A 10,927-nucleotide genomic window follows, 5' to 3' on the forward strand; every position below is an offset into this window, starting at 1 on the left:
CAGCAGGGTAGGCAGTGGGTCCACTTTACCCATCTCAGACCTCCTGCCTTCCCCTAATACCAGGCCCTCACTTGGAGCTGGGCACTTGCACGGACCAAACGGGGACCTTCCCATTTAATTCACAGCTCAAAGAAGTTGTTTTGCAAATGCAAAGATCAGGGCCCCGGACAGGCAAAGCCATTTGCCGCAGGCCACCCGGAGGAACGAGGAGGAAGACCCAGCGGAGGCTCAAAGGGACGGGTGCAGGATTCCCGGGGCTCCCCTCCGCTGGGGGCCTCGATTCCCGCCCCGCCTGCAGCCACGGCCAGGCTCACCGAGCGGAAGGGGCGGCGGCGGCGACGGCGGCCAATGGGCTGCGCGGAGCGTCACTTCCCGCGGCGGCAGCGGCGGCGGGGGCGGGGCGCAGGCGGGGGCGGGGCGGCCAGGAGGCGGCGGCACGGGCTGGACCCACGCGGCGCGCGGCCCGCCCGGCCTGCAGCGCTCCCTCCCCGGCGGCGGCGGCACGATGCCCTTTGACTTCAGGAGGTGAGTGGGGCGGCGCGGCCCCTGGGACCCCCCGGGACCCTCCGCGGCGCTCTGCAGCCGCGCACGTTCCCGCTCTGCGCGCCGAAGCAGCCCCCGCGCGGTGCACGCCTTGGCAGGCCCTGGGACCCCCGCCCTGCAGCGAGCCGGCCGGAGGCGCTGAGGCCCCGCGGGCAGCCCGCCGGCCCACCCTCCCGCCGGCCGCAGAGCCCCTTCCCCAGCCGCCCGCACCCCTTGCATTCCCTCCCCCAACCCCCAGATGGGAACCCGCGAGCATCCCCTCCTCCCCCTCCCGGCCTCCTTTAGTGGACCCCACCCTAGGTGACAGGTGGGGTCAGGGCACCTCGCGTGGGCCCCTGGGATCCGCAGCGGCTTGCAGCCTCAGCCAGCCCCGCAGCAGCGGGAGAGGGCTGGATTTCCAGAGCCCGAGGCACCCCCAGGCAGGGCAGATCAGGAGGCCTGTCCAGATGAAGGCCTGTTCCCACCCCCACCCCGTCCCCAGCCCAGTCCCCGTGCTCCGGGGCTGGGGGCACTACGGGAAGGGAAGGAGGCCTGGCAGGCTTGGAAAGGGCTCTGCAGAGGGGCCAGCAGGGTCTGGCCTTGGCTTTTTGCAGTCACAACAATGGGCCCTTTGTGGGGTCCAGCTGCCTCGCTGGCCCCTGTGGTGCTGGACCAGGCATTCTGGAAGTCTGCCCGCAACCGGGTCTCCACCACACGTTCCCTTGAGGTGTGGAGCTCCTGGAGATGCCCTTGGCCAAGGCCGGGAAAATAGCAGGGCTTTTTAGGAGGAGCTGGAGTAGCATCCTGGCCTGCTGCCCACACTGAGCAGCAGGGGTGTATTCCAAAAATCAGGGGCAAGGGCTCTAGGTTGGGACCTCCCCTCACTGCTCAGTCACCTGACCCCAGCAAGTGTCTGAACCCTCTCAGCTTCTGGTTTCACCACTTGCAAATTGGGTCTAAAAATAAGGTCCCCACCTGTGAGGCCTGGGTTCAGGAGAGGGCTGAACAGCTGCGCGGCTCACCGCTTTGAAGTAGGGCATTAGTGCATGAGGGGCATCTCTGTGCCAGCCTGTGCTGCCCACATCAGGAAGAGTCAAGCACAGGGGAAGTAGTACAGTGACAGTCCCCCGGAAGGGAAGGTCCTAGCCTGCTGTCAACCATGGCATGGGAGCATGCTGGGGTATAGATTTGGAGAGGACATCATCTTTGAACCTCTTGACCAGCTGACGTGGTTTTCCTGCTCAACATGGGCACCGAGGCCACCTGGCAAACATTTGCCAGCTTCCTGCTCCTTTGGGGCAGCCCTGAGGCTGGCACTGAGGTCCCCAATATAAATGCATGCAGACTCAGGGCACTTTGAACAAAGAACACCCCACTGGTGGAATTCAGGGCAGTCCTCATGCCGACAGATGGGGCCACTAGAGCCGTTTGCACACCCACTCCTAGTTTCAGTCACCTCCCTTGCTTGGACTGAGGAGATTCCTGCCCCCTCGTTTGTCAAATGATTTTGAGCTTGTTGGAGAAATCGCTTCCTCTGGTCACTTAATCCTTTCACTCTGCACCCCCATAGTACAGAGGAGGAAGTAGAGGCTGAGGGGCTTACCCTAGGCTTCCTGGGTGCTGCAGGGAAGCGTGGGCCTGGATCCTGGTTGGAAGTTTGGGGGGCAGGAAGGGTGAAATAAGGAAACCAAGTGAGCCAGTGCTAGCCTTTGGCCTTGGAGGCACTTGCTGTCACCACAATTGGTGTTTAAGGGGGACTGGTGCAGCCCTCTGGCAGCTGCCCAGAGCTCCGTGGGCATGCCTCTGGCCCTGAGCACCCTGGGGCCCACCACAGCATGGTTGAGGGTGGATTCCACACTTAGTGGCTGCACGTTGGAGGACGGGCCCTGTGCACCCAGCCGACCTGCGCTTTTTAAGACCTCTTAACCAAAGGGTTCAGGATTCGGGTGCTGAGGAAGGTCCCCTGTCCCCACGCACCTTCCTCCTATTCAGTGTTTGCTTATCAAGTATTCACTGAGTGCCTGCACCGTGCTCAGCCCTCTGCCACGTGCCCCACTGTGGGGAGGCCGGTGGCAGGTGGCCCAGCCTGCTCAGTGGCCCCAGAGGAGGAGGGAGGAGGGCTAATGGGGCCTGAGGACTGGAGGGGCCAGCCAGTGTGCACGGACCATCCAGCATTGCACAGGCAGACTTGAGGCCCATCCCGGTGCAACCTGGGAGAGGGGGCTAATCTTCACTTTAGATAAAGGAGGGGGAGACTCCTTGGGTGGGAGGTCTTTGTCCTGGGCAGCGGGAGAGGCAGTGACTGGGCCTTGACATGGGCTTCAGAGCCTTAGCTGGGGAGAAGAGGAGACCCGGAGGCTCCCACCGCCCAGTTGGAGGAGGGGCAGAGGGGCGTGCTCTGCCATGACTCCCCAGCCCCAGTTCAAGGCCAGGGGCAAACTGGCTTCCTGGTGCACTTCCTGGTGCTCTTCCTGTAGCAGGAGAAGAAACAGAAACCTTGAGCTTGCCACGCTCCTCTCTCCTGCCCTTAGGACCTTGTGCACCTTACAGAGCTCCAGGAAAAGGACAGGGTCCAGGCCAGACCCCTGGGAAGTCCAGCACAAGCAGGGTGCGGCCGGAGGTTCCAGCTGCTGCAATTATTCTTCTTGTGGTTTCATTTTAACACCTTTCACCCAGCACCCCGTCATTTGCTTAATTATGAGGCTTATTCTTCTCCTTCCCGTTACTCTGTGGGTACCCTAGGGCAAGGATTTGTATCTGCTTTATTCAGGCCATGTCCAGCACCCAGGGCGGTGCTTGGGCCAAGCCACTGTGATTGCTGCAGCTTCTTGCTGGGCACTGGGCCGTTGGCAGCTAGCGATGAAAAGCAAGTCTGCGTCCTTCTTCCTTCCTCCCCTAGGGATGGAACCCAGTGCCTGCCCCTCGCCCCCAGACCCCAGCCCCTTCCCTTTCAGCATTGTTTTTGGGTGAGGGAGGGGGTGGGCCCAAAGGAGGGACCCTGGACCTGAGGTGGTGTCTTGTGTTTGCTTTGCCTCTGCCCACGGGTCCACTGATAGCTGGGCACGTACTTGTGGAACTGGCCTTGTGACCTAGATCCGTGGGTGTTGTCCCTAGTTCCGGCTGGCCCGGGACCAGAGGCACCTGCCAGCTCTGCTGCTGAGCCTGGGAGGTGGGGGGAGAGAACAGCACGTGGCGTCCCCATGCCCCAAGCCAGTGGAGCCTGAACCCTCTCTCAGGAAGGAGGCGCAGGTGGCTGACGCCCCCACAAAGCCCAAGTTCAAACCCCAAGACCTGGGGCCTGCTGCTTCCCTACCTGACCCGTGCCTTGCCCTGGGACAATGGACTTACCTCTTGGAGCTTCATTTCTCTCCTTCAAGGAGATGAGAGTTGTAGGGAAAAGTGGGACACCCCTGCACTGTAGGGACAGCCACATAATTTGTGGGGCCTAGTGCTGTTCCTCTGGAAAAATATTAGGAATTTTAAGATGGTGGCCGCAGAGCATTGAGCCAAGTGTGCAGCAAGCATGGGACCCTGTGTGACAACAGGGGCCACAGCCTGTGGTGCTGGCCCTGTGCGGTCCCTTGGGTCACTTCTCACTCTGGCCTTCCAAGTGGTCTCTGCCCTCTGGGAGACCCCAGACCTCTTCAGGACCCAGTGGGAGCTCTCCAAGGTGGAGCAATACTTTCCTATCCTGGTGCTGGCCCTCGGGTCTGGACCCCATGCACCCCGCAGCCTGTGTGCTAGGCCCTGCAGACCGTGGCTGCCCCTGCGCCTGCGCCCTGCTGAGCCTCAGCCCCCATGGGGACTGTGAGCACAGTTAACCCTGAGCAGAGTGACGGCAGGGAGGCCTGCATGCCCAGTGAGCCTCGTCCCAGCGGAGCTCCTGGGAGCGACCACAGCACACGCTTCACAGCCATGGAGGCCTGCCTAAAACCCAGAGCCCAGGGAACGCGGGAGCCCGCGTGTTGTGTTTATTGAGCACTTACTAGCTCAGGACGGCTGGAAGAAGCTGGCAGGGGTCCACTCACTTTGACCCCGGCAGCTCTCCAAGGCAGCACTGCACTGTTCCTCGACACACAGGGCCTGCTGAGGTGGCAGAGGGCAGGAGCAGGGCCCATCAGCCAGCGGTGGCCCATGGCCGCCTTATAGGCTTCTTTTCCATTCACTAAATTGAGAGCGATCCGGAGCCCCTTCTAACTGGATTCCTTGGCTTCCTCTTGGCTGACCCCGTCCAGCAGGGCTCCTCACAAAGCTTAGAGCTTTCAGTCTTTTCCTTGTTTTTCTTTCTATTTTTAAAACTGGTTTCATGCAGTCTGACCCCTGATTCTGGAATCAGCGTTTTCAAAAGCCCTCACACCAGCTGATGGCGTCACTCTTGAAGGCCAGGTCTGCGTGCTGTCCACGGGGCTATGTCCACCTGCCCCTCTGGGCTTGGCGTGTAGGGGAGTCGCTCCCCCCAGGCCTTTGGATCCCCGGCTGTGATCTCCTGGTGGCTGTGGCCTTGCATTCCCCGCCTGAGTTCCTTTCTGACCCCCCCCCCCCCACCGCAGTTGCTGGGCGGTTTCTATAGACCCAGGAGAGCCAGGCAGGGCATAGGAGGGCCCTGGGATGAGGCTGAGCTGGTACCTCTAAATGGTGCGCTTGAACCCCACTGCCATCGGGATCGTTTGAGAAGATGTAAAAATCCCCAAACTCAAGCTGTACCCCAGGCCCAGTGGTCCGGACCCCAGGGTGGGGCCTGGGTACTTTTGAAAGCCCCTTTGTGATTCCAGTGCTCTGTGTTGGGAGAACCCCTAGCCAGCAGGGCAGAGGCCACCAGTAAAGTGATGGGCAGAGGGTCTTTTCTGTTAACATCCTCTATCTTCCAAGAGGTCCCAGGCCAACAGCTCCAGCATCGCCCGGGAGCTCTGGAACCTGCATAATCTCAGCGCCCACCTGCATCAGAAGCGCATGTTAGCACAAGTCCTGGCTCTGGGAGACGGTGACACGCGGAGTCCTGCCTGTGCACACCACTGTCAGGCTGCCTCACTCAGGGCTCCCAGGCATCCTGCACTGAGGACCCACCGTCTCTTGGTTCAGCCCAGTTTTGCCTGATGAGTCCTCGGAGGCGCCCTGCTGTTGCTAGAATGCCTAGAACCCAGTTTGGGAAACCCAGCCCTAATTGTCCTTTAGGAGTGGTAATTAGCCTAATTGTCTGTTGCAGCTTTAACATTTAGGCCTATTAACCTAATTACCTTGGCTGTGTGAGGGCAGAAACCTCCCACGCTCCACATAAAAAAATCCTGGCCCAAGGGAGAGGCAGGAGGGACTCCTCCCACACTCCGTAGGAGCTCCGTAGGATGCTCCTCTGTGCCCTCTGAGCAGGCACGCTGAGTCCTGTTCATACCCAGGGAAATCAGCCCTCAGAAACTCTGGGTGTCAGCTGTATGCTCGCCTGACCCCGGCACCCGGGAGGCTGCGGTAGGAGGATCACCCAAGCCAGGAGGTCAAGACGAGCCCGGGTGACATAGTGAGACCCCAGCTCAGAAAGTAAAAGGAAAAAGAAATGCTGGGTCTCCTGGCTGGTGCAGCAAGGGGCCCCCTGGGGACCTGGCACACCTGACAGTGCCATCTCTGGTCCTTGTCACCAGCCCCCTCCTGGAGCCTGCCCTGCTCAGGAAGCGAGATGCATTTGAGCTGGACCGAGTCCCCTGTGTTCCAGTGGTGGGCCCCCTGGACGAAGGACGGCTGCAGTTAGGGTCGCAGCTCATCCATGTGCCCGGACACGTGGCTCCTGGCTTCCCAGCGGCCCCTGCAACACGAGCTCCCTTCCTCGTGCTCTGGTCTGGGTGGCAGGGTCCCTGGAGGAGGGGGCAGCGCTACCTTGTTGCTCCTGCCTGTGGTTCTTGAGCTTATGAGCCCTGTGCTGAGCGTCCCGCTGGGCGCCTCGCTGGACTGAAGTCACGCTGGCCTTTTGCGTGACATGAGACTGTTAGGACTTTATTTTATTTTTGCTTAATTTTTTAAGCTAGCATATAATAAATTTGGCTCTTTTTTTGGTGCACACTTTGAAATGTTAGACATGTTTATCATGTAATCACCAGCTGTAGCCGGTACAAACCAGCCCTGGGCCCCCAGGCCCCTCAGGCCTCCTCTCCAGTCACACTGTGTTAATTCAGTTTTTGAAAGTGCAGCCAGAACACTTGAGGTCTGCCGTCTTAACAGACTCCAGTGCACGATGCATGGGGTCGATCACAGGTAGTGCCACCCCTCAGATCTCTAGGGATATGCTTGCTCCACAGGCCTGAAACCTTTATCTGTGGAACATCTCCCAGCGTCCCTCTCCCCGGCCCCTGTGACCTCATTTCTTTAGTCTGCCTGTTTTGGAAGCCTCATGTCTCAGAATCAGATAGTATTTGGCCTTCTGTGCCTGACACATTTCACTTAGTATGCTCCTGGTTCATCTGTCTCACTGCAAACGACAGGATTCCCTTCCTTTTTCCAGGCCAAGTAGTACTCCAGCACATGTGTATGCCTGCATTCACTTGTTGAGGTTGATTCCTCATCTTTCTCCGTCGGTGGGCTGCAGTGAGCATGGGGTGCGACGTCTCTTTGAGATCCTGATTTCAGTCCTTTGGAGAGGGCCCTGTCATGGGGTTGCTGAATCCTGTGGTAGTCCACTTGTGGGTTTTCCAGTGGCCTCCAAAGTGTCCTCCGCGGTGGCTGCTCTGTGTTCCCCTCCCACCAGCAGAGCGTCAGGGAGCCCTTTTCCCACATCCCCCCCAACACTGGTCATGCTTCCTGGTACAGCTGACCCAGCCCGCGTGGTCTGAGTCCCAGGGACTGGCATTTATTTCCCTGGCCATGAGCAATGTTGAGCATCTGATAGACCGGTGGCCGCTCGTCTCTGAAGACATGTCTGTCCCTGTCCTCTGGGTTTCTCATGGGCTCCTGTGTTCTCTTGCTGTTGACCTGAAGGACCCCTCGTGTATTTTGGACGTGAGCCCCTGTTGGACGTGCGGCTTGCAGGTGTCTGCTCTCTCTGCGGGCTGCCCGCTCACTCCTGCGGCTTTAGTTTTAAAGTAGGAAGCCAGTCCAGGGCTGGGAACGGCCAGGCCACCACCGGCTGGCAGAGCGGCTGGAGCCCCAGGGGCTGGTGGCTCCCCTCAGTGCCTCCTGCCTGGCTGCTGCCCTGACCGGCCAGTTGCTGGCTGCCACTGGCTCTCATGCCGGAAGGCACAGAATTTAGCCACAGTCTCCCTGGAGAACTTGGGGGCCCGGTGCTGCCCAGCCTGGTTTGATGTTTCCTGGGTCCAGGTGACACTCAAAGAGTGTGCAGAGAGAGCCTCCAGATCTTCAGAGGGACGTGCTGCATGGTGGTCCACCCTGTCCACCTTCCAGAAGGTTCCCCACTGTAAATCCCGCAACTGGGAATACGGCCAGGCCGCCCTGGGAACGGCCCTCGGGGGCTGGCCTGATGGGTCTCTGAATCTGCGTTCCTGCCTCGCTGTTCTCCGCCCGGGGGCCCTGGACGAGAGAGTGTCCACAAGCCTTGGCTTGCCTTACCTGCAAATTGGGGTGTTCATACTGTCCCCGCAGGGCTTTGGGGAGGATGGGACCAGCTCCTGTGGCCTGTGAGATGCGCTGCCTGGAAGGAGGAGCGCGGCCCCCCTGTCTTTCCTGCAGCACAAGTCCATGGTCCTCGCAGCGCCCCTGACCCCCAGCCGCCAGTCATCTGGAGACGGCTCTGGGAAAGCCTGGCCCCTGGTTTGCAGAGAAGCTCGAGTGAACACACCTCATGGTTAGGCCTGAAGCTGGACTCTGCTTCCTCGGTGGCACCCACAGGGACACAGATGCCAGACCTCAGTGAGTGGTCGGAGCAGGCGCAGGCCCCGGCCAGCGGCGGCGATGCCCCAGCAGGAAGCGGGGCCCCGTGTGGCCCTGATGAAGACCTCATGATGTGTGTGGAGGTGCTTGGCCCCGACTCTGGTTTTATTTCTGTCCAGCACCACAGTCACCAGCCTTTCCAAGGATCGTTGATGGCTGCGGTGTGCAGGCCCCGAGTGTGTGGTGCGTGAACAGCTGTGCTCGCTGGGCGGATGGACAGACCTCTGGGCCGAGCCCTGGACTCTGGTGGGCGCAGACCTGCAGCAGGACAGAGGCAGCCTCGGAGCCCCGTCCCACCCTGGGCCAGGCCTGGCCCAAGGGGATGACTCCTCCAGGCCCGTCTGCTGGGATGGCACCGCTGCCTTTACCATTGCTCCTGCCTCCCTGGGCAGGCCAAGAGCTGGTGGAAGTCCCTCCTGAGGGACACGCCCTTCTGCAGGACCTGTCATACCTCCTGCTCCCAGGGTGTCCCCATCAGGAATCTCCCGCTGAGGCGCTGGTAACACCGGGGGTACCCACGTAGCCAGCTGTTACCAAGGGCCAGGCTTGGACTCCTTCGCGCACCCTCGAGGCAGGATGCCGGGGTACAGAGGGGACAGGACTTGGCAGAGTCACGCAAACAGGTGACACAGCTTTGACTGGCACGCTGTGACATCAGAGCTGGCCTTCCTGACCACGGCTTCAGCCCCTGGGGGTAGGTTAACACTGGCATTTTCTTGGGGATACCCCACGGACACCGACGTCATCCCGTCCGCCTGGTTGTGTTTGTCATTGTTGCCATGGGAGCCTGGGGCCTCTGGGTAATGGGAGGAGGCCGCCGGTGGCCATTTCCCATTGCGCAGCTGCCAGGCAGGAAGTTCCCGGGAGCCCAAGGAGCCTCTGTGGTTAGTGCCACCGCCTCCTGCGAAGGAAGCCCCGGCCGGTCCCCAGAGCCCCAGCTGCAGGCCAGGCGTGGGCTGGGTGAGGGTCTGCTGCCCCCTGACCGTGTTCACTGAAACTCTGCTGCCAGGCTAGCCTGGACACTGGGGTCAGCACCGACCAAGCAGGGCCTGCCCCCGCCTCGCAGGCCTGGTGCATCTCATTTTTCCAAACTAAGGGAACTTTTAATTCAGAAATGATTTTAAGTGTATGAAAAGTTGTGTTGCCACGTACCCCGTGTCCTGTGTCCCCACGGTCGGTCCATGCCTCACGTTGCCGTGACGTGTTCATCCAGCTGAGAAGCTGACCTGCGGCTCCTGTTCTCCCTCCTCTCCCTGTAAACTGACCCTCCTGGAGGGAAGGAGACCACACAGTCCCCGTGTGACGTCACATGACTTAACATGAGCAGGACCCAGGGCAGGGGCAGCTCGGCTGCCTCTGGGCCTCGAAAACTTATGGCAATGTGGGGTTGAGCTTGCGGGGCACAAGGCAGTCTGTGACCAAGACACAGACCTGCGGGATAGGAGGTCTGCGGTCCTTCCATTGCACCCTGCACCTTTTGTAAGCAGAGCCGATGACAAGGGCCCAGCACCCACATCACAAGGGAAACCTGGAAAGGAATACTTCACCCAGCACTGTAGTGTTTTAGAAGTGGAGACTCCAGATTCCAAGTCTTTTTTTTTAAAAAAAAAAAATTGTATCGTGTATATTTAAGATGTACAGCATGATGTTTTTAAGACACACACATAGTAAAATGGTTATTGTAGTGAAACATCATCTCACACAGTTACTAGATTAGTCTGTTTTCCAGTGCTGTTACAAAGCATCTGAGCTGGGTAACTTATAAATAAAAGAGGTTTATTTAGCTCACAATTTCCAGGCTGAGAGTTCAGGTGGCATTGCGCTGGCTCTGTGTGAGTGCCCCTGGCTGCCTCACTTTGTGGCCAATGGCATCTTGTGCAAGAGGCAGAGATCAAACAGGGAAAACAAACAACATGGAGAGATCGGTGGATGGGAGGGGCTTTTATAACAACCCTCCCCCGGGAACTACCTTAACCTCTCTCGAGAGTGACACTGGTAGTGACCTCCTTCCTGGCCACACCTGTTAAGGGTTCCAGCACTTCGAGTTGCCAAAGCTGGGACCCAGCTTCCCTCACATGAACCTTGGGGACCAGCCCCCTGCAGGTCCCAATCAGCTCATACCTCGCTCCTCGGGGGCAAGAGCCCCTGTGAGGGACACGTGGCATGGGCCCTGAACACGCACACGCCACCACCCGTGGTCCCTCGTCTCCAGTGGGTCCACTTGGATATCTGTGTCCTTTGACCTCCTTCTGCCTCTTTCCTGTTTCCTCCTGCACCTGATCCTGGGGACCATTTTTACTCCCTGTGTCTTTGACCTTTTGAGTAGAAAACAGAGTGCCAGGGAGAGGTCACAGTGCAAAGTTGTCCTTTGGGTGTCTAGCCTTCCCCCCAGCACGTGTCCTCTGGGCCCATGGCTTGTGGCACTGTCTCTTTGTGTCTGCACTTGCTTCCGTGTCCACTTGGCCCTTGGTGGACACTCACGGAGTTTGCATAACTTGGCACCTTTGCCAGGTGTGGCTTTGTGTCCTCTGAGTGTGTG

The 10,927-nt window shown here is 59.5% G+C and overlaps 1 protein-coding gene across 1 annotated transcript in view; it reads left to right on the top strand.

Annotated features, from left to right (window-relative positions):
* The first annotated feature begins 424 nt into the window (after nt 1-424).
* Ergic1 (endoplasmic reticulum-golgi intermediate compartment 1) overlaps nt 425-10,927 on the top strand; it is a 71,524-nt gene continuing 61,021 nt past the window's right edge. The window contains exon 1 of the mRNA XM_026401308.2: nt 425-525. Within this exon, the coding sequence (XP_026257093.1) occupies nt 506-525 (20 nt within the window). The 5' untranslated portion in view covers nt 425-505. The remainder of the gene's footprint in view (nt 526-10,927) is intronic.

The sequence above is a fragment of the Urocitellus parryii genome, chromosome 1 (assembly GCF_045843805.1).
Source record: "Urocitellus parryii isolate mUroPar1 chromosome 1, mUroPar1.hap1, whole genome shotgun sequence".
NCBI classification, from domain to species: Eukaryota; Metazoa; Chordata; class Mammalia; order Rodentia; family Sciuridae; genus Urocitellus; species Urocitellus parryii.